The sequence below is a fragment of the Sparus aurata genome, chromosome 12 (assembly GCF_900880675.1).
Source record: "Sparus aurata chromosome 12, fSpaAur1.1, whole genome shotgun sequence".
Taxonomy (NCBI): Eukaryota; Metazoa; Chordata; class Actinopteri; order Spariformes; family Sparidae; genus Sparus; species Sparus aurata.
In genome coordinates this window covers 23,393,701-23,416,780 of record NC_044198.1, presented here as the reverse complement: position 1 = coordinate 23,416,780, position 23,080 = coordinate 23,393,701, and the positions used below count along the sequence as shown (strand labels likewise).

At 46.9% G+C, this 23,080-nt stretch overlaps 1 protein-coding gene across 4 annotated transcripts in view; it reads right to left on the bottom strand.

The window, feature by feature from the left end:
- Positions 1 to 610: 610 nt before the first annotated feature.
- arhgef28a (Rho guanine nucleotide exchange factor (GEF) 28a) overlaps positions 611 to 23,080 on the bottom strand; it is a 49,926-nt gene continuing 27,456 nt past the window's right edge. For 2 of the 4 annotated variants that reach the window (XM_030436571.1, XM_030436572.1), the window contains 22 exons: positions 21,856 to 21,898; positions 20,958 to 21,059; positions 18,762 to 18,885; positions 18,091 to 18,226; positions 17,278 to 17,333; positions 16,823 to 16,883; positions 16,565 to 16,703; positions 16,353 to 16,468; positions 15,395 to 15,535; positions 15,015 to 15,265; positions 14,804 to 14,929; positions 14,590 to 14,707; positions 14,231 to 14,485; positions 14,048 to 14,124; positions 13,720 to 13,898; positions 13,541 to 13,632; positions 13,260 to 13,445; positions 12,893 to 13,128; positions 12,113 to 12,160; positions 10,459 to 10,977; positions 8,556 to 8,841; positions 611 to 2,677 (listed from right to left, as the gene is read on the bottom strand). In XM_030436571.1, the coding sequence (XP_030292431.1) occupies positions 2,502 to 2,677; positions 8,556 to 8,841; positions 10,459 to 10,977; positions 12,113 to 12,160; positions 12,893 to 13,128; positions 13,260 to 13,445; positions 13,541 to 13,632; positions 13,720 to 13,898; positions 14,048 to 14,124; positions 14,231 to 14,485; positions 14,590 to 14,707; positions 14,804 to 14,929; positions 15,015 to 15,265; positions 15,395 to 15,535; positions 16,353 to 16,468; positions 16,565 to 16,703; positions 16,823 to 16,883; positions 17,278 to 17,333; positions 18,091 to 18,226; positions 18,762 to 18,885; positions 20,958 to 21,059; positions 21,856 to 21,898 (3,467 nt within the window). In that variant the 3' untranslated portion in view covers positions 611 to 2,501. The remainder of the gene's footprint in view (positions 2,678 to 8,555; positions 8,842 to 10,458; positions 10,978 to 12,112; positions 12,161 to 12,892; positions 13,129 to 13,259; positions 13,446 to 13,540; positions 13,633 to 13,719; positions 13,899 to 14,047; positions 14,125 to 14,230; positions 14,486 to 14,589; positions 14,708 to 14,803; positions 14,930 to 15,014; positions 15,266 to 15,394; positions 15,536 to 16,352; positions 16,469 to 16,564; positions 16,704 to 16,822; positions 16,884 to 17,277; positions 17,334 to 18,090; positions 18,227 to 18,761; positions 18,886 to 20,957; positions 21,060 to 21,855; positions 21,899 to 23,080) is intronic. The other 2 variants (XM_030436573.1, XM_030436574.1) reach the window with 1 other exon arrangement.

Genomic DNA, 23,080 nt, shown 5'->3' with positions numbered 1-23,080 from the left:
GGGCGTTCGCAAGCCGCACCTCTGTGAAATAATAAGGTGCACATTGTGGGGGAAGAGCAGGGACCCTGTCGATCTCAGGCATCTGCTCTGATGTGTAAAAAAGGGACTCAGGTGGAGAATATGAAATAATGCTGTCAGGGAAAAGCCTGGGAGCTCCAGCTGAGGTGTCTCAGTTTTTATTTTTAGCCTTTAGAGGACGAGCTGTCGGCGGCGGGAAACCCTATATCTATTAAAGTGTATCGAGACATTCTCCAGAGTGAAATGGCCCCCGCAAGTTTTGGCTGACTCCCGCCGGCTGTTAATTGCTGCGCCACATATTGTCTTCATCCCGTTCCTGATGATGCTCTTCGTGAGGTGCAGTCGAGACAGGAAGCCATTGACATTCACGCACCTGGTGCACCACCTGTCACTGCTGGCAACCGAACAGGCGGCTCATCACACATCTGTCCACGCCGTTGGAGACGGCTTCACATCCGGACCGGGGCCATAAACCCGAGGTGAGCATTGTGTTTGTGTTTCAACCAGTTTTTTTTTTTTTTTTTTTATCCTTTATTGAACTGACACCTTCACTGAGCCTCATTTAACAGCCTCAAGAAAAACACAGCAACCGTTTCAAGTTCAATAAAAGTCGTTTTTTATCAAGACAAGCACACAGGAGGAGCAACGGACTGAAAAAAACACACCTGTTCATGTATGTACAATACAACCCTTCACAAAGCACTGGAAAACATTACAACTCTTGGTGCTGTAATAAATAAATAAAAGGCACAAACATATATATATATATACACGGTGCTAAAATCACAAAAATACTGCCACTGCCTTGTTTTCTCCCGCGAGGAAACGACAACAGTATTTAAACCAATTTAGCTTTTATAGTGTCTGTAAGCAGACAACTAAAGCGTTGGCACACGGAGCTCTTTACACAAATAAATGCCCACAAGAGACAGTATGTAATTATACTACATGAATATTCAAGTGTAATAGTTTAAGCGAGAAAGTATTCGTAAGGCAACATCATATCGTTCTGGGTGCTCGTGAAGATCATTTCAGAACAACGTCTTCCACTTCTTACAGCTTGATGAAGTAAAGATGGGATTTTTTTAATAAAGTAATGACGGAAAGACGAAAAAGAGAGAGTATACAGCCTGGATGTGTTTATAAAATCTGGATACCGGAACCCCAGAATGGTGCCTTTTCAGTCCCAGTTTCACGGTAACCGGTTTTACTCGCTGACAACTTCCCGCCTAAACTTTAAACTGTCACGACAACACAGATCTTTAAACAGCCTTTCTCCGCTTGAGGAAAGTTTTATGAATTTGAAACGCTCAGTTGACTCTAAAATTAAAAATCGAAAGACGGCAAAACTGAAAGCAAGTGATGAACAGTGCCGCCATATTCGGGTGTTATGATGCGTTACAACATTCATGGTCTACAGCTATGCTAGTTGTGCTAGCGGGCCTTTTCTACTGACAACCAAGTTCAGCCACATCGCGCCAAAGCATGTGTTGCGATACTCAACTGGTGTCTGTGCAGGAAACCAAAGAGAGACATTTTCGAAGCCTTGCTGTGGTTAATTTTGTGCCTTCTTTGGTGTGAAAGTTTCTCTCCAGCTTCCCTGTTTGTTCGGCTTAACTGTGTCAGTGTGTTTTAAATAACTGAACAACGGGGAATTTTATTATGAGGAATTTATAGGAAATGAAATGTGGTTGTAACTCTGTCGGCGTCTCTTCTTCTTTAGCTCTGCAGGGAGAGTATTTACAGGCGCTTCGTTGACAACTACTCAAGTGTCATCAGTTAAAGAAACATCTGCGCTTATTTCTCTTAACAAGAAAAACATGCTGAAGACTAGACAAACAGAAATAAAGGATGGCTGCAGGCAGTCTGAGAAACATGGAGCCGACGCTGTCGCACCTCATCTTTCAGTCCGGATGCTTCGTGCTTCACGTTCTGCTCGGCTTGTACATAAACAGAGCCCGTCTCGTGAATGCATGAGGGGCCGTTTACTACAGAGGGACGCATCCCGATGTTTTCGCTGGTATTGGGCTCGCGCTTTTTCTCCTTTTGTGGTAAATTTAATAAATAGAGCGCTTGAGGGACGAGTTATGCGGAACCTGAGAAAGGAAGGCTGCGTGGGAGGGACAGCGAGGAGGAAGAGGGAGGGGGAAACGTTTGTTTATCTGCAGGGACCCAGTGGATAGAAAACAGAAAATATAGAGACGTCGAGCACCCGGCGGTGCCTCGGGGCTAAGGTGCATGACACATGTGAGATTGAGTCTCAGTTTCTTTATCTGTCTCTTTTCACTAAACTATGCAGTTTGCAAAAAAAACAGGCCACAAATACAATCTTCAAAATATAAAAAAAAACATGCATGACACAAGACTGTGAAAGAGAGAAATGCTTTCTGAAGCCGCCCCGGATCAAATCCTCGCGCTTCATGAACGTCTTTATGTATTTTTTCTTTTTTTTTTTTGTCTCCAAGTCTGAAATGTTTCAACATTCAGAGGTACACGATGGTTTCCTCGCCGCCCTCCTCCCCTCCGCTGTCCGTCTCCAAGGAAACCAGAGCGCTCAGGTCCAGCTGGGGGTCAGCGGGATGCGGGAGCTCCGGATAAGGGTCGGCTCCGCTTGCTGTCGACGGCCAGGACTCCCCGATGTAGCCGTGACTGTTCTGATCTGAGTGGGCACACACAACAACAAAAAAAAAAAAAAAACCCAAACACATTTATTCGTGCAGTCTGAGGGGAAGAAAACGCGGCTCGAGATACACTTACCGACTGAAAACTACGGAGACATCATCATTTACTAATCACTGGTAAATAATCACCGGGATGGGACGTGGAGCCGCTTGTTTAATGAGCTCGGTCTAATTGTTTAGCCCACTCATCTAATCACCAACTGCAGATAGATCAGCCACAGCTGCTGCGGCTCAGCCCGCCGCAACCCCCCGAGCACGGGACAACAAAAAAGACTTCCACGCCATCCGTCACAGCCACTCTGCTCGGAGGTGACACTTTTTATCATTATCTTCGTCGACGTGATCAATCGCCATGGTTTGGATTCGATGACGTCACGGAGAGACGAGGAAAATGGCGATGGGTGAAAGAAGGCCTCAGACCTGCGAGTCTGCAAACAAGCGACCTGCTGGAGTGTTTTTTTTTGGAGGATTCAATAACATTATGAGTCGATTAAAGCACATCTAAAGGAGAATGTGTTTCTATAAGTGGCTGCATGTGTGTGTGTGCTTCCATTCGTACATTTGTGTGCTGTGCGCCGGGTGCCGTCTAGCATTAGGGCAGGTGTGCTGTCATGGTAACAGATGGCGTGAACTATAAATTGCCTCATTGTGTCCCTGTAGGAAAGTGTCTCTGTTTGATTAATTATATAAGAGTGTGTTAGAGTGGCTCTGTTAGCCACCACACAGGCCCGGCCTCCTGATAGATGAGACATCAGTGCGCAGTCAGACGACACAAACACTCCGTCTCTGTCTCAGAGCGTTATCCACCAAGTAATGTGATTTTTTTTTATTTTTTTTTTTAGCGTTATTAAAATGTTACAACAAAGACAGAACGTGCATTTTATTGTAAAGACGGCAGCAAAGCATGATTTAGTAACGCTGTAGGACATTAGAAGAGATACTGAATACAGGTGTTGTTTTCTGTCCACAGCAGTAAAATGTAATTAGAGGGTAAAAATGCACTTTGTGCTGTTTCATCTTGTTTTATTTATCTACCGTTCAGTCGAGTTCCCCTTCAACAGCTCGCTCGTTTTTGTCTGATTAGTGGGAATATTAAAATCGTGACGATGTGACCGTCGTCGTGCAGAAGAAACATGTTTTCTTATGTCTGGAAAACAACATTTTGATTAATTGTGCAGCCTTATTTTAACGTATCTTCAGTGTTCTCTTACAACAAACTGAATTTCACTGACAAACGTTGATGTCGTATGAAAGAAAAGCCAATCAGAGGCTTTTTGTCATTAGGAGGTGAATTCGTTTTGGTGTCAGTGATCCTTAAAATATCTGTGTTTTAATATCTCAGTCCGGCACGGTCGCCAAACTGTTGCAACCAGGAAACCATCCTGTTCGGGGGAAAATGTAGGTCACCGGGATCAATGGATGCTATGTCAAAAAAAAAAAAAAAAATACAGGGAAGCTTTGGCAGTTACACCTGTGCTCTGAATTTGAATACATCCCTCTGGACAAGGCTATAAAACAAGTCAGGCAAACATAAAACACACACAGGGGATTCTTTGCGCTCGATTGGATTATTTGTGATTCACTGTTCTTATTATCTTTGTGTCTGTTCTATGATTATTACATTTCTGCTCTGGCGCACGAAAAAAAAAAAAGGCTTTTTTCTCATTATTCTACTCTCATCCAGTCGTAATCTCGGCGTTGAGCAATCATTAGTGTAATTTAGCTGTTGCTGTGCAGGACGACGCTTTTGTTTAAAAGCCACAGATCAGGTTTGTGCATCATGCCGACACGCCAGGTGGTGAATTCATCTGCATACTGTCAAGAGCGCCGCTTCTCTTCTTCTTGTTCTTTCTCACGACACTCTCTTTCGCGGCCCTTTGTGTGGAAGAAGGTGAGCGACAATAAAGAGGACTCATCAGATGAGTCGTCGTCTCAGAAAATTCCATCCAACTGGTTCCCCGAGATTACATTGTGCGGGAACAATTTATGGAAATCCACGCAGAGGGGTGTGTGTGTCTGCATGTGCGTGCGTCGAGCGCATGAGAAGAAAAAAAAAAAAAAACCCTTCCTCTGCTGGGTTGAGGATGAGAACGTGAGATCGCGGTTTCGATCCGCGAGACTGACGGAACAATGCGGAATTTGCAATTCAAAGAGATTCCTTTTTTTTTTTCCGTTTGCACGCGAAGACAAGAAAAGAGATACCAGGTTACCCCAGGTTCCAGGCGGCGCGTGATCCGGTATGAGGTCGTAAAAAAAAAAGGAGGTCTTAAAACCTGAGATTGCACATAAAACACTGAAATGACTCCATATAGCAATTTGAAATCTGATGAGAAACTGCGTGAGGATCGAGGAAACATTATTCAGTGTCACGGCTTGTGAGGGAGAGTGAGCTCCACTTCCTCCTGTCTACACGTAGAAGCGTCCTTGGGCGAGAGACCGGGTTGTTCCGATGTCTCTTTTTTTTTTAATATATATATTTCCTTGAGCCTCGCTGGAACCAGAAGTTGTTGTGGTCCACCACGTCGTCAGCCATGCAACAGTTTACACGAGAGCAGCCTTCACTAAGCGCTTGCAGCTGAAGGCCGCGACGAAGAAATAAGAAATGCTTCAGAGTAAAAAGAAACTCTGAAAACACATTCCCCCCTCTCTTCACGTGGTTTTCTCGCGGGGGAAAGACGCAAGCGGAGAACCGACTTCACGCCAGTCGCAACTCAGATGAAGTTCAGTCGTCCGCCAGACATTTCTGGAGCTTCACAGCAAGACGGTTTTGCGAGCGCGTCTGCCGCGAACCACCGAGAATAGATTCGAAAAGGAAATATTTACATCCTTGAAGTGTCAAGCTCGCGCAGATTGGGCGCGTGACTTTCCGTCGGCACGCCGAGCTCACTACCTCCTAGCTGTAATATACAGATAAACAGAGTGTTTGTCCCTCGAATAACCGAGCCAGCTGTCTCCCCCTGTTTCCAAGTCTTCAGCGAGGCTAACGTTCTCCTGGCTCTCCTTTATATTTACTCACAAATATAAGTGCGCTTGTGCTTTAAGCTTAGCAGCTACAGTGAATATTTCATCTTCAGGGTTCGTACACATTTTTCAAGGTCAAATTCAAGCACTTTTCAAGCACTTTTAAGGGTCATTTTAAAGATTTTCCAGCACCTTATTGCTTGGGTAAAATACTTTTCTACAGGAATATATAAACTCATTATTTTTTCTTCACTTTTTATCACAATAAAGTACATTGTATTATGCTGTAAACATCTAAAATTATGTTTCATAATAGCAAAAACTTCAGAAATTAATTATCCAGTCTGATCCCAATTTTGTGAAAGACACAGAGTTATAATGTCAAGCACTTTCAAGCACTTAAACTAAAATCCAAGCACTTTTCAGACCTTGAAAACACAACATTGAAATTCAAGTACTTTCAAGGATTTCAAGCACCCGTACGAACCCTGCATCTTAGAAAAAAAGGGTAAGTAATGTCTTTTCAAATTTAAATTTTGGGCTTCCAGAGACTTGGATCATGTCGGCCTTTACTTCAGTTGTTCAGGAGGACGCTGGCTGCACACTTTTTCTTTCCATCGACATAGCAGTGAGTAGAAAATGACTTTTTTTGGGTGAACACAGCCTTCAACCCATACTTCTTCATTTCCTCCCTCTTTGCCTAGTTTCCCTGCGTCTATCCATGTATCCTTGATGGAGGGATTAAGACTTAAGGAAAACACGCAAGGGAGGGAAACTTTTAGAAAATCCCTGTTTCCTCCCGGGCTACTGGGATTGCACAAGCCAGCGTGTTCCAAATGGCCGGTCCCAAAGCCCAGATAAATGTTGCATCAGGAAGGATATCCAGCGTAAAAAGCCCTCCGCCGTATAAAATATGCGGATCGCAAATCCATGCGAGGTTAGGGGAGGGTTTGACAGCGAGATGGAGACGTATGATCCGCTGTGGCGACCTCTAATGGGGAGCAGCTGGAAGAAGAGGAAGAAGAGGAGGAGGAGGAGGAGACGCCGGCCAGCCCTCCCGGGATCCGGCGAGGAGTGCATTGTGGATTAGATGTCAGCTGAAACACACCCCGCTTTGTAGACGTGTATACACCCCGGGCTTGTTAACAAGTGACTCAGGTTTCACCGGGGCTCGCGCCTGCTCAATAATGAGGAAAGGTTAATAAGCTGATCAATGCGGGAGAGATTGTATGCCGCCTTCTGCAGCAGGTAAACAACACCAGAAACTCAGCTGAGCGGCAGGACACGTGTAACCTCTAATTTGCTCCCCCGCCTGCCACAAATATGACAATGACCCGGCGCGAGAATGGATTAGGAGCGGTGATGGGCGGGCGCGAGAACGTAGCTGACACCTCGCGAGTGAAACTTAGATTAATACGTGTCCGCATCTCTCATTTCCCTCCTCCCGCACCTCCCGCCCCCTCCCCCGCCTGATGCGATGACAAGTCATGCTGTAATGAGTTTCATAAAGATTTTTTTTTTTAGATCGATGTCCCAATCAGTCAGCCATCGCCTGTGAACTGTGATTCACATGCCGTTGTCTGCCCTGCCAGTCGATAGATAGAGGAACCATTGATTTTCTTTTCCTTTGGCAGGTGAGGGCCCCGGCTGGCCCCGCCGGTGCAGGTGGAGATGGTAGGGGGAGGACGGGGGAGGACGGGGGAGGACGGGGGGGGGTTTTCTTTGTCAGGAGACACTGATTAACTGAGAGGAAGGACGGACAAGGCCTCACCCAGGATACAGCCTTGAGAGCAATGTGTGTGCGTGTGTGTGTGTGTGTGTGTGTGTACAGTACGCTCACACACACACACACACACGGGTGAAACCAGTTCAGGCGGAGGGGTTTGTTTACGTTCTCACAGGAAGCAGACTTTTCATTTTTATGCTGAGCAGCAGAGACGGGATGATAACAGTCCGACACGAGAGGCACTTGAGCCGCGTAATAACGGGCGATTAGCACTAAAACACAGGATATTAAACATAACCACTAATGAAAATCAGTAATTGAGCTACTTGATGCATTCATTAGTGATTTTTTTTTTTCTTCTATGCCAAATGACTTCCCTTTAACAGATGGTACCTGATGGCAAAAAAAAATAAAAAACTGTTGAGAAAAAAATGTTTTTCCTCATTAATGTGCAAATCACTTTCGGTTCTCGTTGCTTCTGTGTAGCTGTTGTCTCTAACTTTAATTGCTGTAAAAAGTTATTGTCTTTACAGAAATGTGTCAACACCAGAGGCGCAACAATTAGCTAATCGACACAGAGATAATTGTGTATTGATTTGTTCGAGGAAAAACAGCAAATATTTTCTAGAATTCTGGCCTCTTTGCGTGAGGATTCGCTAATTACCTCCAACAAGGAGGTTATGTTTTCACGGTTGGTTTGTTGGTTTGTTACCAGTGTTAGACAAAAACTGCTGATCAGATTTCCACGAAACTTGGATGGAGGACGAGTCTCGGCCCAGAATAGACCTTATTAACTTTTGGTGCTGATCCGAGTGAAGTGACAGATTCAGGATTATTTTTTCAAGATTGCAAGATAGGACGTTTTTTTCAACATTTTCGTTAATATCTCTGGGAATAAAGCATGAATTGCGGTGAAAAGGTGGCTGGTATATATGTATGAGTACAGTTTGATGCGGATATTAAATCTTAAATTATGGCTAAGCAGGTATGGGTGGTTAAATCGTTAAGGTTTTAAAGTTATTGTTGGAAAGAACAAGAAATCTGAAGATGTCACGTTGCACTTCGGGACACTACAACAGGTGACTTATCCAGAGTATAATCAGCAGATTAGCTGGTAATACAATAATCACACGTTACAGCTTTAGACAGACAAACGTAATAATTCTCACCGCTGGGCGTGTGCTGCAGCTCCAGCCTCCCTGCAGGGCTGTAGAGGTAACCTGTCCCCATCACCCACCCCTGGGCGTCTGACTGAGGACCACGGGGACTCTTAGCCGCGGGGGTCTGTCTGCTGTTGGATCTTGCCAGCAGGGTGTTGAGGCAATTGTGTGCGCTGGGGTCATTCTTCTTGTGGTGGACGTGACGGTTGTTGACGCTGGTGCCGGCGAGCGCGGCCTCGTTCACGAACACGGAGCCGTTGCCGGCGTGGTCTCTGGACTGAGTCGGTGCCGAGTCCTGAGGGAGAGAAAGCAAATGTCCCGGTCAAAAACTAAAAAAGTCAGGAAATTCATCAGAGGTAAAGTAGACTTATAATTAAAGTTATTAAAGCTGCTCAGGAGGAGGATTTTCTTTCACTTTTGGTTTAATTTGTCCAATTTTTGTGACGTCTGTCATCTCAGCCGCCTGGAAACACAAACAGCTTCGAATGGAATTTCACTCGTGTTTTATAAGTGTTGTCAAGTCAAGTGGGAATAATCCGGAGAGCGTGTTCAGCCCTGTGCATCTTTTGTAATCCGTTCATCTTGTTGCCTTTTCTCTACTAATTGATTCTTTTTGTCCACTTCTTTTTACAGTTACGGTTACACTCTCTTCTCCTCCTCCTCCCGAATCTCGTATTTTGACAGTTATTTAATTGCCAAAACATTGCATGTGTGGGCAGAACTCTCTGGATGAGCACAACTCAAAATGCGTGCGTGGAAAATTAAAATGTTTTGTTGCTGAGTGACCCTTTCGATGTACGGTGGAAGCTCTCAGGGCTGCAGCTGGCTTCAGGCTCGTCCTGCTCTCTAAATACCCTCTCTCCCTCCTTCCCATCCCATCTTCACTTCTACATGGCCTCCTTTCCTCCGCTGAGCCGAGGCAACACAGCTAATTAGAAACGACCTGAGAGCCGGTGTGTGTGTGTGTGCGCGCGTGTGTGTGTGTCATTCGATCGCTCTCTGACCCTGTGAACCGCTGCCTCTGGCTAAAGCATTAGCATGGGAACATTAGGGCCGCCGCTGCCTCCGCACGCCTCTGTCAGCCCGCTGCTGTTAATGCAGCCTCCGCACCGGCTAGAATAGATGAATGGAAATAAATAAAGTCCACAAAGAGCCAGGACGGCCTCATCCCGTCTGGCCTGTGGAAAAAAAAAAGCCCAGGGTGGTGTGTAAATTAACGAGGGAGAGAGGGAATATTGTAACGTGAGCGTGCTCATTTGTCTGTCCGTTTCGACTGCTCCCTGTGTGCGTCTTTTGAACAGTCGCACCTGCTGAGCCGAGCAGCCGAAGCCACGGAGACGTATGCGCTTGTCTCAGTTTCGCCACTGCTGCTTGTGCATGTGAGGTACATTGAGTCTTAAAGGGCAGCGAGAACAGTGCTGCCTTTATCCTCCGCGCTTTCCAGCTGCGGTGGTGGTGTGGGGGGGGACATTTCGCTGTAGCGCTTTTCAAAAAAAGTGTCGATAATTTAAGTCCTTTCGGACGCGATTGATTGGTTTTCTCGGGCCACGTGCCCCTGGTTTTAATTATTTTGTCGCAGCTTTTATTTGCACCGGTTTAATTATCATCAATCACGGAGATGTTTATTGGTGAGCGGAGCTGCTGGAGCGCTAAGACAAATGATGCTGAAATTGCTCTCATTATCGTAGGTTGTACATCAAGAGGGGATTGAGCTGCTCTGTGTAAATGAGTCAACCGGCGTAACTCAGGCTGGGAAAAAGGTCCTCATTAAGCCCGAGAAATACTCCATAAACACTTCATTTTTACCTCGCACTCGTGTCAGGGTCAAGAGATTTAGTCAGGGGGGGATTAGTGAGCCTCAGACGTCTCAGATTAAAAGTTGTGTGTTAAAAAGTTGTGTGCCTCCCCCTACCTGCTGCCCATCTAGAGGGATGACCATGTGTGGGATCACAGCGGGCAGGCTCCTCTGCCGGCCGTGCCTGAAGCTCTCCAGCAGCTGCTGCTGGTTCTCCAGCCGCTCGCGCTCCTTCTCCACGTTCCTCTGGCCCTCCCTGAGCCGCTCCAGGCCCTGCTGGTACTCCTCCAGCTGCTCGTCCAGCTCTTCCCTCTGGCGCCGCAGCCTCTCGGCCTCCAGGTGGCACTGCCTCTCCCTCTCCTCCAGCCTGCTCTCCTGCTCCCCCTGCTGGCTCTCCCTGGCCTGGCACTCCCTCTCCCAGCGCTCCTTCTCCTGGCGCAGTCGCTCCCGGAGGCGCTGAGCCGCCACCACCTCCTCCTTCCGCTTTTCCAGGTTCCGCTGCTTCTCCTGTTCCTGCAGGGTGCTGCCGCGGATGTTCGGGAGGTGCGGCCGCTGGGTGCGGGGCGACGGCCGGCCGCTCTCTTGGAGGAGGAGCCTCTGGACCTCGTAGCAGCTGTCCTGGATGGTCACCGCCGCCTGGCACGGAACGAGAAAAAAAAATCCACTTTTACCCACAAGTGCATCCTACACAACACGCAGCAGGAGGAGGTGATTTGAATCGCAAAACGAGGCGGAAATGATGTGTGCAGGCAACAGCGCTTCTTCACAAGGTGAAATGATGCCACGGGTGGAACCGCGGGTTTCAGGTTCATGTACAACAACTTTGAATATGAAAATATTATTGTGATCAAAGCATCAAACTCACACGGGTGAGGTCATGCAAATACACACACATGTTCTCCCCTGCAGGAATTTACATTTCATACCAAAGACTGAGCTGTATGTGTGTGTGTGTGTGTGTGTGTGTACACGGTGAAACAAAAAGACCCTCATATGTCTCTCAGCAGAAAAAAAAAGATACCTGGGAGTCTCACTCATGCAGCTCGCTTCGCTCGGCTTCAAGCAGCGCAGACTTGGTGTGCAGGAACACTAAAGCCTCACATGGCATATGTGCATGATGTTCCCAGAGAGAGGAAGAGGCTTGTTTGTTTGCTGATCAGCTCTCAGTACAGGTGAGGGCGGTGAGGAGGATAGAAAGAAGCTGTATATAACACTCAGGGGGCGGAAGTGACTAATTACAGCAACTCAAATGACCCTTATCAAGTCATTTTTTTCTGTCTATAATTTAGTCATACTCCTCACCATGTAATCTACTTGGTTGCTTTTGAAATCCTAACTGAGTGCTGAGCACGATATCGATATCCAAACCTCTCATTTGCATTTTTGTAGCCAAAAGCACACAGATCAATCTAGTATATATAGCATTTCTATCGTCTTCTATCTTATCTGAGTATATCTTTTTGTTGTTTGCGCGCTGTTTGCGACACTGTGTTGCTGTGTCAAGTTTAATGTCTCCTACGGGGGGATCAACAAAGGTACACCTCATCTTCATTTTGAACTTAAAGCCAATGAAAACCTGACATACGGACAGAAAAACACAGAAGTCTGCAACAGACGCAGGCTTGGAGAGGTGTTCGTAACCACTGAGCAGAACAGAGCAGTCAGAAGTCATTCAGACTGAAGACCTGGAGTGAGTAATATCACAGTAATGTAACCGTACTCGTCCTTGAGCACAGACTTTCAGTACTCTCTTTCTTAAAACTGCACTCACCTGCAGGCTGTAGAGTAGCTGGGTCAGGCTCTGGACACTTTCAGCAACCTGTTAGTGCACACAATCACACACAACATGCAGATAAACATTTTAAACAAACGCTTTTGTCTTTACAGCACGATTTTGAGCATCTCCTGTACATATCCCTCCACATCATGAGCTACAGTTTATCATCTACTCACAGGGAAGTCAAAATAGTTCCCTGAAGCCGCATCCGTGCAACGTTAGCGACCCCTTGAGGCCACACGCTGCGCTGCCGCACTGTTTTTTTACGGCTTAAATGATCACATTGCAGTCCATGAGAAAAAAAATACACCCCTCTTATCGGAGTCATTTACCTCACAGGTCACAAAAAGCTGCAAACGGTAGCACAACTGTGGCGCGGTAATTGGAATGAGTCTCCATATCCATTTTTAATGGCGCAATACCGTCGGGAGCTAAATGGACCTCTTCCTTTTATTATGAGCTTATCAATGATTCATCGCATTAAGACTGAAATGTAATTCTAATAGGCTGCGCTGAATTATTTAAACAACTGTTGGCAATCTTGAGCCACACATCTGCGAAGGAATGGAAAGAGGCGACGTGCAGATGCAGCCTGTGAGAGGTGGTAACAACCTATAGTACCTCCACAATCACAGCCACAGTGATGGCAACAGACATTACATCACATTGCTGCATCAATATTTAACTCAAGAACGCCTATTCATTCACAGTCTTTATTTATATCACAGGGCCATGAAGCTAAATAGGTTCCATACACCAGAAAACGTGCTGTACCTTGAGGTCGATGTCGTTCGTGTCGGTTTTTTGAGATAGAGTCGGGGACTCGGGCACGAAGGCATCGTTCCAACTTCCCTCCGCGGCTTCGGGGGTTTCGGGTGAGGCCTCAGAGTCCGAGGGGGGCTGTAGTGGTGTAGAAGAGCTGAGAGGAAACACAGAGTCCGCGTCCGAGTCCGAGCTGTGACTCGACGGGGAGCAGGCCTTGGAGGACAGCGTGGCTTTCAGGTTCTCGGCTGGGAAACAGACAAAGACACGCGAAACTTAGTGCGACGATCAATTAAAACAACAAAGAGTGGCAATTCTGTCTGTTCAAAATATTACTGTGTTTGTTCGTGCAGTGTGCTGCACGTGCAGAACGCCTCACCCTCTTGCAGCGCCGCAGCCAGCAGCACGGCCGCCTGGGGCAGCTCCTCCGAGTGCGGCTGGACGAGCAGTCGCGGCTCGACCGGCGACGCGTCCGGCCGCCCGCTCAGAGCGGAGAGCTCCGCGTAGACCTGCAGCTTCTCCTCCAGGCCAGAGCAGATCTGCTGGTCCCGGCTCAGCAGACTCTCTGAAACACAAGTTCGCCGGGTTCACAGATTATGTAAAATTGTTGACTGGTGAAGGAAAGAATAACAAAAAAATGACATTGCGGGTTATGAGTACCTTGGAGCTTGTGGATCTTCTGAACGCGAGCCTCTGCAGCTCGTTTCTCCTCTTCGGACTCGCTCGTGTATTCCTCTTCCTCCTCGGGACAGCTGAGCAGAGAAGACAGTAAAATAACCTCCTCCTCCTCCTCGATTCATACACTCATATATGTTTATACCACACAGACGTGCACACACCTCTCCACGGCCTCCCTGATGAGCCTCATCCAGGTGTTTCTCTCCTCTTTGGACGATGTGTGAACCTCGTACATTTCCGGCCCGGCGGCTGACGCGCTGATGAGAAACATCCCTCTCTCCTCGTTCGCCACCTCCCGCACTATCAACTTCTGCAGGGCGATGACTGGAGGCTTCTGGTCCTGAGGGGAGTTGAAAAGTGTGAGGGAAAAAACATAAAACATCATGTGATGACGGCCCGGGATGAAAGAGAACGGGTAATAAGGTGTGACATCTGCTGACTGCCGTCGCAGACGAGGATTAATTATAACGGTGATCAATGTGTGCGTACCACAGCTGCAAATGTGTATTTCTGGTCCTTTTCTTGCAGGAAGATGAGAGTGTCTGTGAGAAGGAGCGCCAGCACGTCTACGGAAGTGAGGAAAAGGAGGAAAAAACGTGTTAAAATGATGTGTTAACAACAAAAATTAATTGATTGGTTGATTGAAAGACAAGAGTATAAAATGGTCCTCACCTTTCAGCCGACCGGTGGCCGTCTTCCACAGCAGCAGGCCCTGGTGCTTGAGCGTCTGTCCCGGCCCCATCATGTCCTGCTTGCGGAAGGTGTGGCCGTTCTTCAGCTTGGCCGAGCTGCGGTTCTCCATGCGGCTCCACACTTCCTGCAACCTCTGCTGTCGCTCGTACTCGCTGACGCTCAGGTCCACGGCGGCGATCACCTCTCGCACCTGAGCCAGAGCTTTGGCGACGTCGGCGTGCTCCTCTGTTTCCTCTGAGGAGTCGGGGAAGGAGACAGATGAGACCTTATCATCATCTTTATTATAATCACCACGACCGTGTGAGGGTGTAGCCAGCAGAGGGCAGCAGAGGACTGACCCTGAGTGTGTTGCAGGATCCTCTCCAGCAGCACCGGGTACTTTGTAATCCTTTGGGTCACCAGCAAGATGCACTCTGGGATCTCCCGCCGTCTCACCAGGGAATTATTCCCTTGTTGCTTGAAAAGGGAAACATCAGGGGTTATTGAAGAGTTCATTGTTAGTTTGGATGACAGCGGGGTGCATTCAGAAAAGAGATGCTCCCGGTTTGGTACCTTAACGAAGGTCTGAAACCTCTTGTTGTGCTGCTGGAGCTCTTTGAAGAAGCTGACCGCTTCGTTGTGACGACTGCAGAAGTCGCCGTACACCTGCTTCATTTTGTCTTTATTCTCATCCGAAAACTGCAGAGAAAAACACACATCCAGTGAATCACACCCTCACTGGTTGTCCATCTATTACAGCTGAGTGACAAGACCTCCAGCTGACCTGTTGGAGCAACACGTCGCCTATCCGCTGGATGAGGTAGTTCCTGTGTCCCTGCGGCCGGGCCGAGCCGTGCCGCCGCTCCTTCATGGCGGCGAAGAAGGCGTGGTGGAAGACAAGCAGCTGGTCCAGACAGGGGAAGACCCGCTCCACCGCCTCCGTGTCCAGCTGCACCTCCTCCCTCATACCTCGCCGGAAAACCTCGGCCATGATGTGGAGCGTCTGCAGGTGGTGGAGCTCCGTCTGCATCAGCTCTGCGTCACAAAAAGCATAAATCTCTCGTGTTTCTCAACCGGAGCGGTTTGCGGGAGTTGTGCGCGCGGTGACGCCGGCGGGGTGGTTTTTTTTTTTTTTTTTCTTTCCCAACTCTGACATCTGCTTACCGTAGATTACATCCTGCCTCTTGACAGCTCGTTTGTCCTGCTTCTTGCAGAACTTGTGCTCGACCGTCAGACTCCACGACTCGGCCTCGTAATCCACAGCGTCCGCCGACATGTCGCTGTGGATAAACGCATCCACGCAGTCTGCAGAGGGAGAGAGAAAGAGGGGTTTTATGAATCTGTGATCATAACGCTCACTGGGAGGAGACGTTCTTTATCCCTGAGGGTAATTATATAGAGAGAAATTAAGAGTCAGTACTGGTGACGAACGTGTTTCATGATTCACACAAAAAAACAAGAGTCACAGATGTGTGCGATGATTTGTGACTTCTCGAGCAAATACCAACCAATTTCAACACATTTCAGTGGAGACTCTTTATACAACGTTCCAATCCACAAATACAAGTTGAACTTAAAGCTGCTAAATTAAATGTTTTGTTGATTCTGGCTGCCCTCTTCTCACAAAAAGATTGATGATGATGATGATGAAGCTGATGACCACCAGACGAACAGAGCAGCTTCCTCCCTCAGGATGTGAAGCTCCTCAATTCGTTCTCAGCCCTCCATGAAAATTGTTTTAATTTTACGACTCGTCTGACTTGTTTCAGAACCAGTTTGAAGTTCCTCGTGCTGCGTTTAAGTGCTGGTGGTAAAAATCAGACGCCCATTTTTTCCCAATGCAAGAAAAACTCACTTAGAATTAAAGCCACATTACACTGGAATATTCAAACACAGTAAGTACTTTGTACAAGTACTTAGGGGGAGGCTGTGATGCATTCGCAGCAGCTTGTTTGCATTTTTTTTTCTTTTGCTCCTATTATCTGACAATTTTCTGAGCTACGCTGGTTGCAAAAGGACCTCGTGCAGGAAACACTTTGACATCTCGATGCACGAGGACATGAAATCCGTGTAAACGGCAAAAGAAAACAATCAGAAAATTAGCATCTTCTTCGTCTCCTACCTTCTCCAAAGGAGGAGTCAGTGGAGGTGGATGACACCGGAGTCGGCAGGAGCTCTTCTGATCGGCTGTTCACCTTCGAGACGTCACTCTCCGTCTCCGAACTCTCGCTGAGTCGACTGTTACGCAGAGAACAACATGGATAAACATCATTACCCCCATTTTTTCTCCCCCACCCCCCCACATCTTAATATGTGATTTATAAAGTCTATGACCTGTCACTGTTGGGGGAACCCCCTGAGAGAGCGCATGACGGTGTCGCGGCGTCTTTCCTCTCCTTGGGGGCCATGACGGGAAGAGAGGCAGAGCTGGGGACGACACACTGAGGAGCAGGACTGTCTCTCACTGTGAAGTCTTTGCAGGAAGCAGAGAGAATTAATATTAATCATCCACGATGCGACAGGATGTTTTTCACACACACGCAACGCGGTTAAAAGACGTCGAGGCGTCGACCCCTCGCGCTGTAAACTCACTCTGTGGGAGGGATGCTGTCCTGTTCTTCACCATGGTGACCGCATACTTATCCTGAAGTTTCTAAGTAATACAAATGAGAGAGAGAGGGCCGGTTACGGAATATAAACAAGCGACATCAGGACAGGCTCCAGTAGAATGAATTGGTTCAGACGAACAGAAGTTTTACCTTTGATACAAAACTGGTATTAAGAAAAAGATTCCTAGACACAAAATATGATTTTTTTTTTGTTAAAAAACTTCACATGATGGTGGCACAGAAAAGGTCACTCAACACATATCAAGACATTCCTGAAAAACTTAATATCTGGCCAGTCTTATGTTGAAAATCTGATTATTGATCTTTAGTGCTTAACAGAGATTGTGCCATTTTAAACTTGTATCCCAAAGCAGACAATAAGACGGCCGCTGCTGAAGCCATTTTTTTTTAACCCCAATTTTTCAAGAGAACACTCACTTTCAAACATGGCGGCAGAGAATCCTTACAGCCCTTATGGACGATGGCAGTGCAACCTGGGAAAAAGGACATTTATTGAAGTTTATGTACAGTACGAAAAGCACTCAAACAACTATGTAAAAGTACAAGTCAGTATAGCGGGAATGATCAGTGATGCATTGGTGTAAAAACAGGATTTCACTGCTGTTGTTGGCTGAGGTTGAGTTTTAGAAAATGATTATTTTCATCATGAAGTGACTGATTTGTACAAAGTCTAACAGTAGTAAGTTTTGTCAATTACCCAGACTCTCAGTGCCAAAACAGTCAGAACATTACATTAGATGACAAATGGCTGAAATTTAAACATATGGTGATCAACTTTCTGTCCATCGTCTGATTGTTTGCCGTTGCGCATTCATTGCAAAACATCACGTTTTCCCGAGCTCTTCATGTGATTTGTTTTTAAAAAAAAATCTTAAAAGGGGAGCTGTGGAGCTTCTGTGTTTTGTTGACTTCCGGTCGTTTAGTTTATGTTAGCGGACCCTATTTTTAAACTGACGTTAGCGACTGCTGCTCTCTGTTAGCGGAGCGGAGAGAGGCGCTGAGGTGACGCACGCGAGAACAAGTCTACCGGACTGTCACGGAAAATCTGACGGCGGAAAAAAAGAAATGGAAACATGTAAATCGCTACGAATTGTCACACAGAGCTCCTTTAAAAGTTGGTCAACAGTTCCGCCTGATACGCAGCCTGGTGGGAAAAGAAAACACACATTTGTACAGCACATGACTGATTAATTCTCCTCGGTTACATTCCGCCACTGCGGCATTACTTACCGGAGCAATGCAGCAGGTCCTTTCCAGACGCCGGCTTGTTACACACCACGCACACGGTGGGGCCCAAACAGGCGCCCGTGTTGAACCGATGTCCATTCAGCGGCCTGTCCTTGGCGTCCCTGTCCTTCCCCTTCCCCTTGGAAAACCAGGCCAGAGACATGGATGTAAACAAAGAGGCCATACGGGCAGACGAGACGCAAAACGTGGCCGGCCGCTACAGCTCGAGAACTCTGAGCCAAGCGGGACTCAGGTCATGTATTCTGAGGATCTTTGTCAAGTTCCCTTTTCCCAGGTGTAAACAAATATGCCAGCCTGGAAGGAATCCCCCCCGCCTTTATCTCTGCAGACCGTAGGAAAAAAAAGTCAGCGGACGAGGAAATGGAGCGTAGCATAAACAACAGATGCAGGTCGGGAGGGGGCCGCACAACAGAGGATTAATCATTAAGAGGAAAGAGGCCGGACACCATGTTTGGTCTGTCACTCTGTCCTTGAGTCATTCCCAGAAACATTTCCTGGCTGTGTCTCCCACAGAGCAGGAAGACAAAGTCACATATTCTGTACCTGAGTGTGGAACCCAGGACACCGGCCTTTACTGTATTTACCACCACAAATACCTTCGATCAGCACAAAGAGTGGAAATGAGAGATTTTGTGCACTGTTTTGTGGTTTACCTTGGTCTTGTTGCGTGTGCTGGACATCCTGCTCTTGAGGAAACTGAAGGTGCGAATGACTTTGTACTTCTCTGACTCCACTTTCGTCGGGATGTTGTACTTATCCAGCTCCTCCTCTTCAATTCTGGAGGGAAATTAAAACACTTGTCAGCGCGATTTGTCTCCTCGCGGGTGTGTTTTACAGCTTACGAGAAAAGGAAAAGAAAAAAAATCATTGTTAGTTTGCAGACGTGCGTTGCGCCACCTCGGTCTTATGTTTGCTGAGTCTACAGGACAACGGAAGCAAATACGACAGGCAGAGGGTCCAATGTGCAGCTGAGTTCTTATATGCTGACGGGACGCGAGCATATAACGGGTTCACCACCTCATCCAGAAACATCGGAAATGAAATGTGAGAGAAAGGGACGTTAACGAAGTTCTGTTGACGGAAAAATACTTTGTTAGTCACTAAATGAGGCGCGACAGCTTTTAGTTCATTCTCTGCGACTCTGTGCTGTAAAAGTGAATTAAAATTAGTAGAGAAGAGGTCGGACACATGCAAACACGACGATGACTTTCAGTGCAACAGACAATAACAACCTGTAAGAGAAGGAGAAGACGCGAGGACAGGAGAGGAGAGGAGGCAAGGAGAGGAACAGAAATGAGGAAAGGAGAGGAAGGGGAACAAGGAGAGGAGAGGAGGCAAGGAAAGGAGAGAGAGAAGAGGAGACAAGATGAGGGAGGGAGAGGAGTGGAGGCAAGGAAAGTATAGGAGACAAGGAAAGAAGAAGAGAAGAAACAAGGAAAGGAGAGGTGGTTTGGAAAGGAGATGAGACAAGAGGAAGAAAGGGGAGGGGGCAAGAGGAAAGGAACAGGCAAGGAGAGTAATAGAAACAAGGAAAGGAGAGAAGGGGGAACAAGAAGAGGAGAGGAGGTTAGGAAAGGAGAGAGAGATGAGGAGACAAGATGAGGGAGGGAGAGGAGTGGAGGCAAGGACAGTAGAAGAGGAGGAACAAGGAAAGGGAGAGGTTGGTAGGAAAGGAGAAGGGACGAGGAGAGGAGAGGAGGCAAGGAGAGGAACAGAAACAAGGAAAGGAGAGAAGGAGGAACAAGGAGAGGACAGGAGGTTAGGAAAGGAGAGAGAGGAGAGGGAACTAGATGAGAGAAAGAGAGGAGTGGAGGCAAGGACAGTATAGGAGACAAGGAAAGTAGAAGAGAAGGAACAAGGAAAGGAGAGTTGGTTTGGAAAGGAGATGAGACGAGAGGAAGAAATGGGAGGGGGCAAGAGGAAGAGAAGAGGCAAGGAGAGTAATAGAAACAAGGAAAGGAGAGGAAGGGGAACAAGGAGAGGAGGTTAGGAAAGGAGCGAGAGAATAGGGGACTAGATGAGAGAAAGAGAGGAGCGGAGGCAAGGAAAGTAGAAGATGAGGAACAAGGAGAGGGAGAGGTGGGTAGGAAAGGAGATGAGATGAGAGGAAGAAAGGGGAGGGCGCAAGAGAAGAGAAGAGAGGAGGTGAGAAGGAGAGTAATGGAACAAGGAAAGGAGAGGAGGGGGAACAAGGAAAGAAGAGGTGGTTTGGAAAGGAGATGAGATGAGAGGAAGAAAGGGGGGGGCAAGAGGAAGAAGGTGAGAAGGAGAGTAATGGCAATAACGAAAGGAGAGGAGGGGGAACAAGGAGAGAAAAGGAGACAAGAGGAAGCAAGGACGGTATAGGAGACAAGGAAAGTAAAAGAGGAGGAACAAGGAAAGAAGAGGTGGTTTGGAAAGGAGATGAGATGAGAGGAAGAAAGGGGAGGGGGCAAGAGGAAGAGAAGAGGCAAGGAGAGTAATAGAAACATGGAAAGGAGAGGAAGTGGAACAAGGAGAGGGAAGGAGAGAGAGAGAAGAGGAGACTAGTTGAGAGAAGGACACAAGAGGAGGGAAGGACAGTGTAGGAGACCAGGAAAGTAATAGACGAGGAACAAGGAAAGGAAAGGTGGTTAGGGTTAGGAGATGAGACGAGAGGAAGTAAAGAGAGGAGGCAAGGAGAGTTATAGAAACAAGGAAAGGGAAAAGGAGTAAGAAGCAGAAGAAGTGGAGCAGAAGAAACAACAAGGAGCTTGTAGTTGTTGCTGAACGTGCTGTAAGTTTCCGTTAAGTGTTAGTGTCTGTCAGAGTGGAAGTGGGTGGTTAAGGGTGCGAGAACAGTCAAATGGGGCTCGGCCCCCGCCACATACTCTTTGAGGAACTCAGACAGGGTGAGATGCTGGAGGGACTCTGCCAGCTCCATGCTGCCCTCATCATCAGCTGACTGGGCTCGCTTACGGAACCTAATCTCCCTGCAGAGAACAGCGCACACACACACACACACACACACGGACACACACTGATGTTTTAATACTGACGAGAAGCCGAGAAAGACCTGTTGGGTTGATCTCAAGGACGCAAAAAGGAGAAATAATGTTTCACACTCTGATTCCGTCCACTAGGGGGAGCTACTGAAGTGCGGCATGTCAATTGTAATATTTATACATGAATTGGAAGAGGAAGTTCTGTATCAGCTGGCATCATTCTGCTGTGAAAATCTGCTGATTGGAGAAGGAAGAGGGAGGGATGTCCTCTCTTAAAAACCAGCGCCCCCTCTCAGAGCAGACGGAGGCCGCACACAGCAACACTGTCACGTTCTGCGATTGTTGAACACACGACCCACTCAATCATAATCTGCCTGTTCTTCGTAACATACAGAACATTCATCAAGGGGCAAGATGACACTGTCGGCCGCTGATTATAAACAGAGCGAAGGCAAAGTGCGTTACTAAAGCAGGGCTGGAGGTATCTCAGGGCCACGCTGATATCTGTGCGTCACAAGGACAGAGAGGATCAAAACACCAATAACGCACGGAAAAAAAAACGCTCGTCTTCACGAGGACAGAAGAGTTCCCGCCGTCACCAGGCAACCACGGGTTCATCATGGTTACCCACATATGTTGCTCCTGGGGATTAAGCATCTGACAAAATGTACTCTCGTCTTAATGAAGAGCGAGCGAGGAAGGCTGAGTCATTTCATAGAAGGGCATCTGGAATACAGCGAAATCCAAACAAGACTCGAGTGAGTCGAAAGGGAAGCATAAATACCTTTTTTCATGGGACTGCTCTGATATACTGGAGGCTCTTTGCTCTGTGAAAGTAAAGAACGAAGAGAGAGAGAGATCTTAAAGTTATAGTTCAGGAACCCAGCCATTCATCAAATACAAAAAATAAAGACATTAAATCAGGCAGCAGAGCAAATTCAATTCAATATGACTGGCAAACAAAATTGAGTACAGTATACAGTGTTAAAAAAAAAAAAAAAAAGCCATTCAGGTTTCATTTGCATGCGAGAGGAGCTGAACAGGTTCCCATAAAAAGCGTCCGACTGAAAACCCTCCATTGTTGTGCAAAGCAACAGAGATGATCCGCGGGTACGTAACCAAGACAGCACAACACATAGAAAGCTTGTAGCGCAGACAGACACGAAGCGCCGACCACCGCGAGACACCTCAGATCCAATCACTCCTTCTTGACGATTGTGAAAGCCACACACAGACGTGCACGCAGACATATGCCAAGGTGATTGCACGCTCATGACTTTACGAAATATCTGGCGTTTTAGCTGCCTAATGCTCTGCTACATTCACCAGCGAGTTGCTCATTTTATGTATCTGCTGTTTGTTGCAGAGTAAGGTGTGTGTGGTCTCGTGTGAAAGCTGGTGAGAGAGGTGAGAACGACAAAGCAATGAGCGAAAAACAGAGCATCGTGGGGGTTAATTCTCTGTGGGTTAGCTCTGTATATGCCATCTGATCCGCGGTTTTACAGCAGAATCACTTTACAATAATAACGCTGACTGCCCGCTAGGGGTGTGCCAAAATATCGATACTACGATATATCGCGATATTTCGTCTTGAGGTACGTTATCGATACACTGGTGCCAAATATCGATATTTAAAAATGTAAGAAAAAAACATTTTGAGCCAAACCACCACCACCCCTCTTCGGAGGACAGCTTTGTCTTTATTCAAACATAGGTATACAACCAAATCAAATTTAAAAAATGGTTTATGTAGCTCTGAAACCCACACATACAGATATTTAATGATAGCTGTAGTCAGTGTCTGTGTTAAGAAGAGACACTGTGCAATATACTCTTTGTTTACTTGGCTGTCATTCATGTGAAATTGATTGACAATGTTTTGTAATTCCTTTGAAATGGATTCAGTGCAGTCAATAAATTCAGAATTTATGTATCGTGGATGAAATTTCTTGCAATATATCGATTATCGCAGAATCGCAGTATCGTGATATTATCGTTATCGTGAGCAA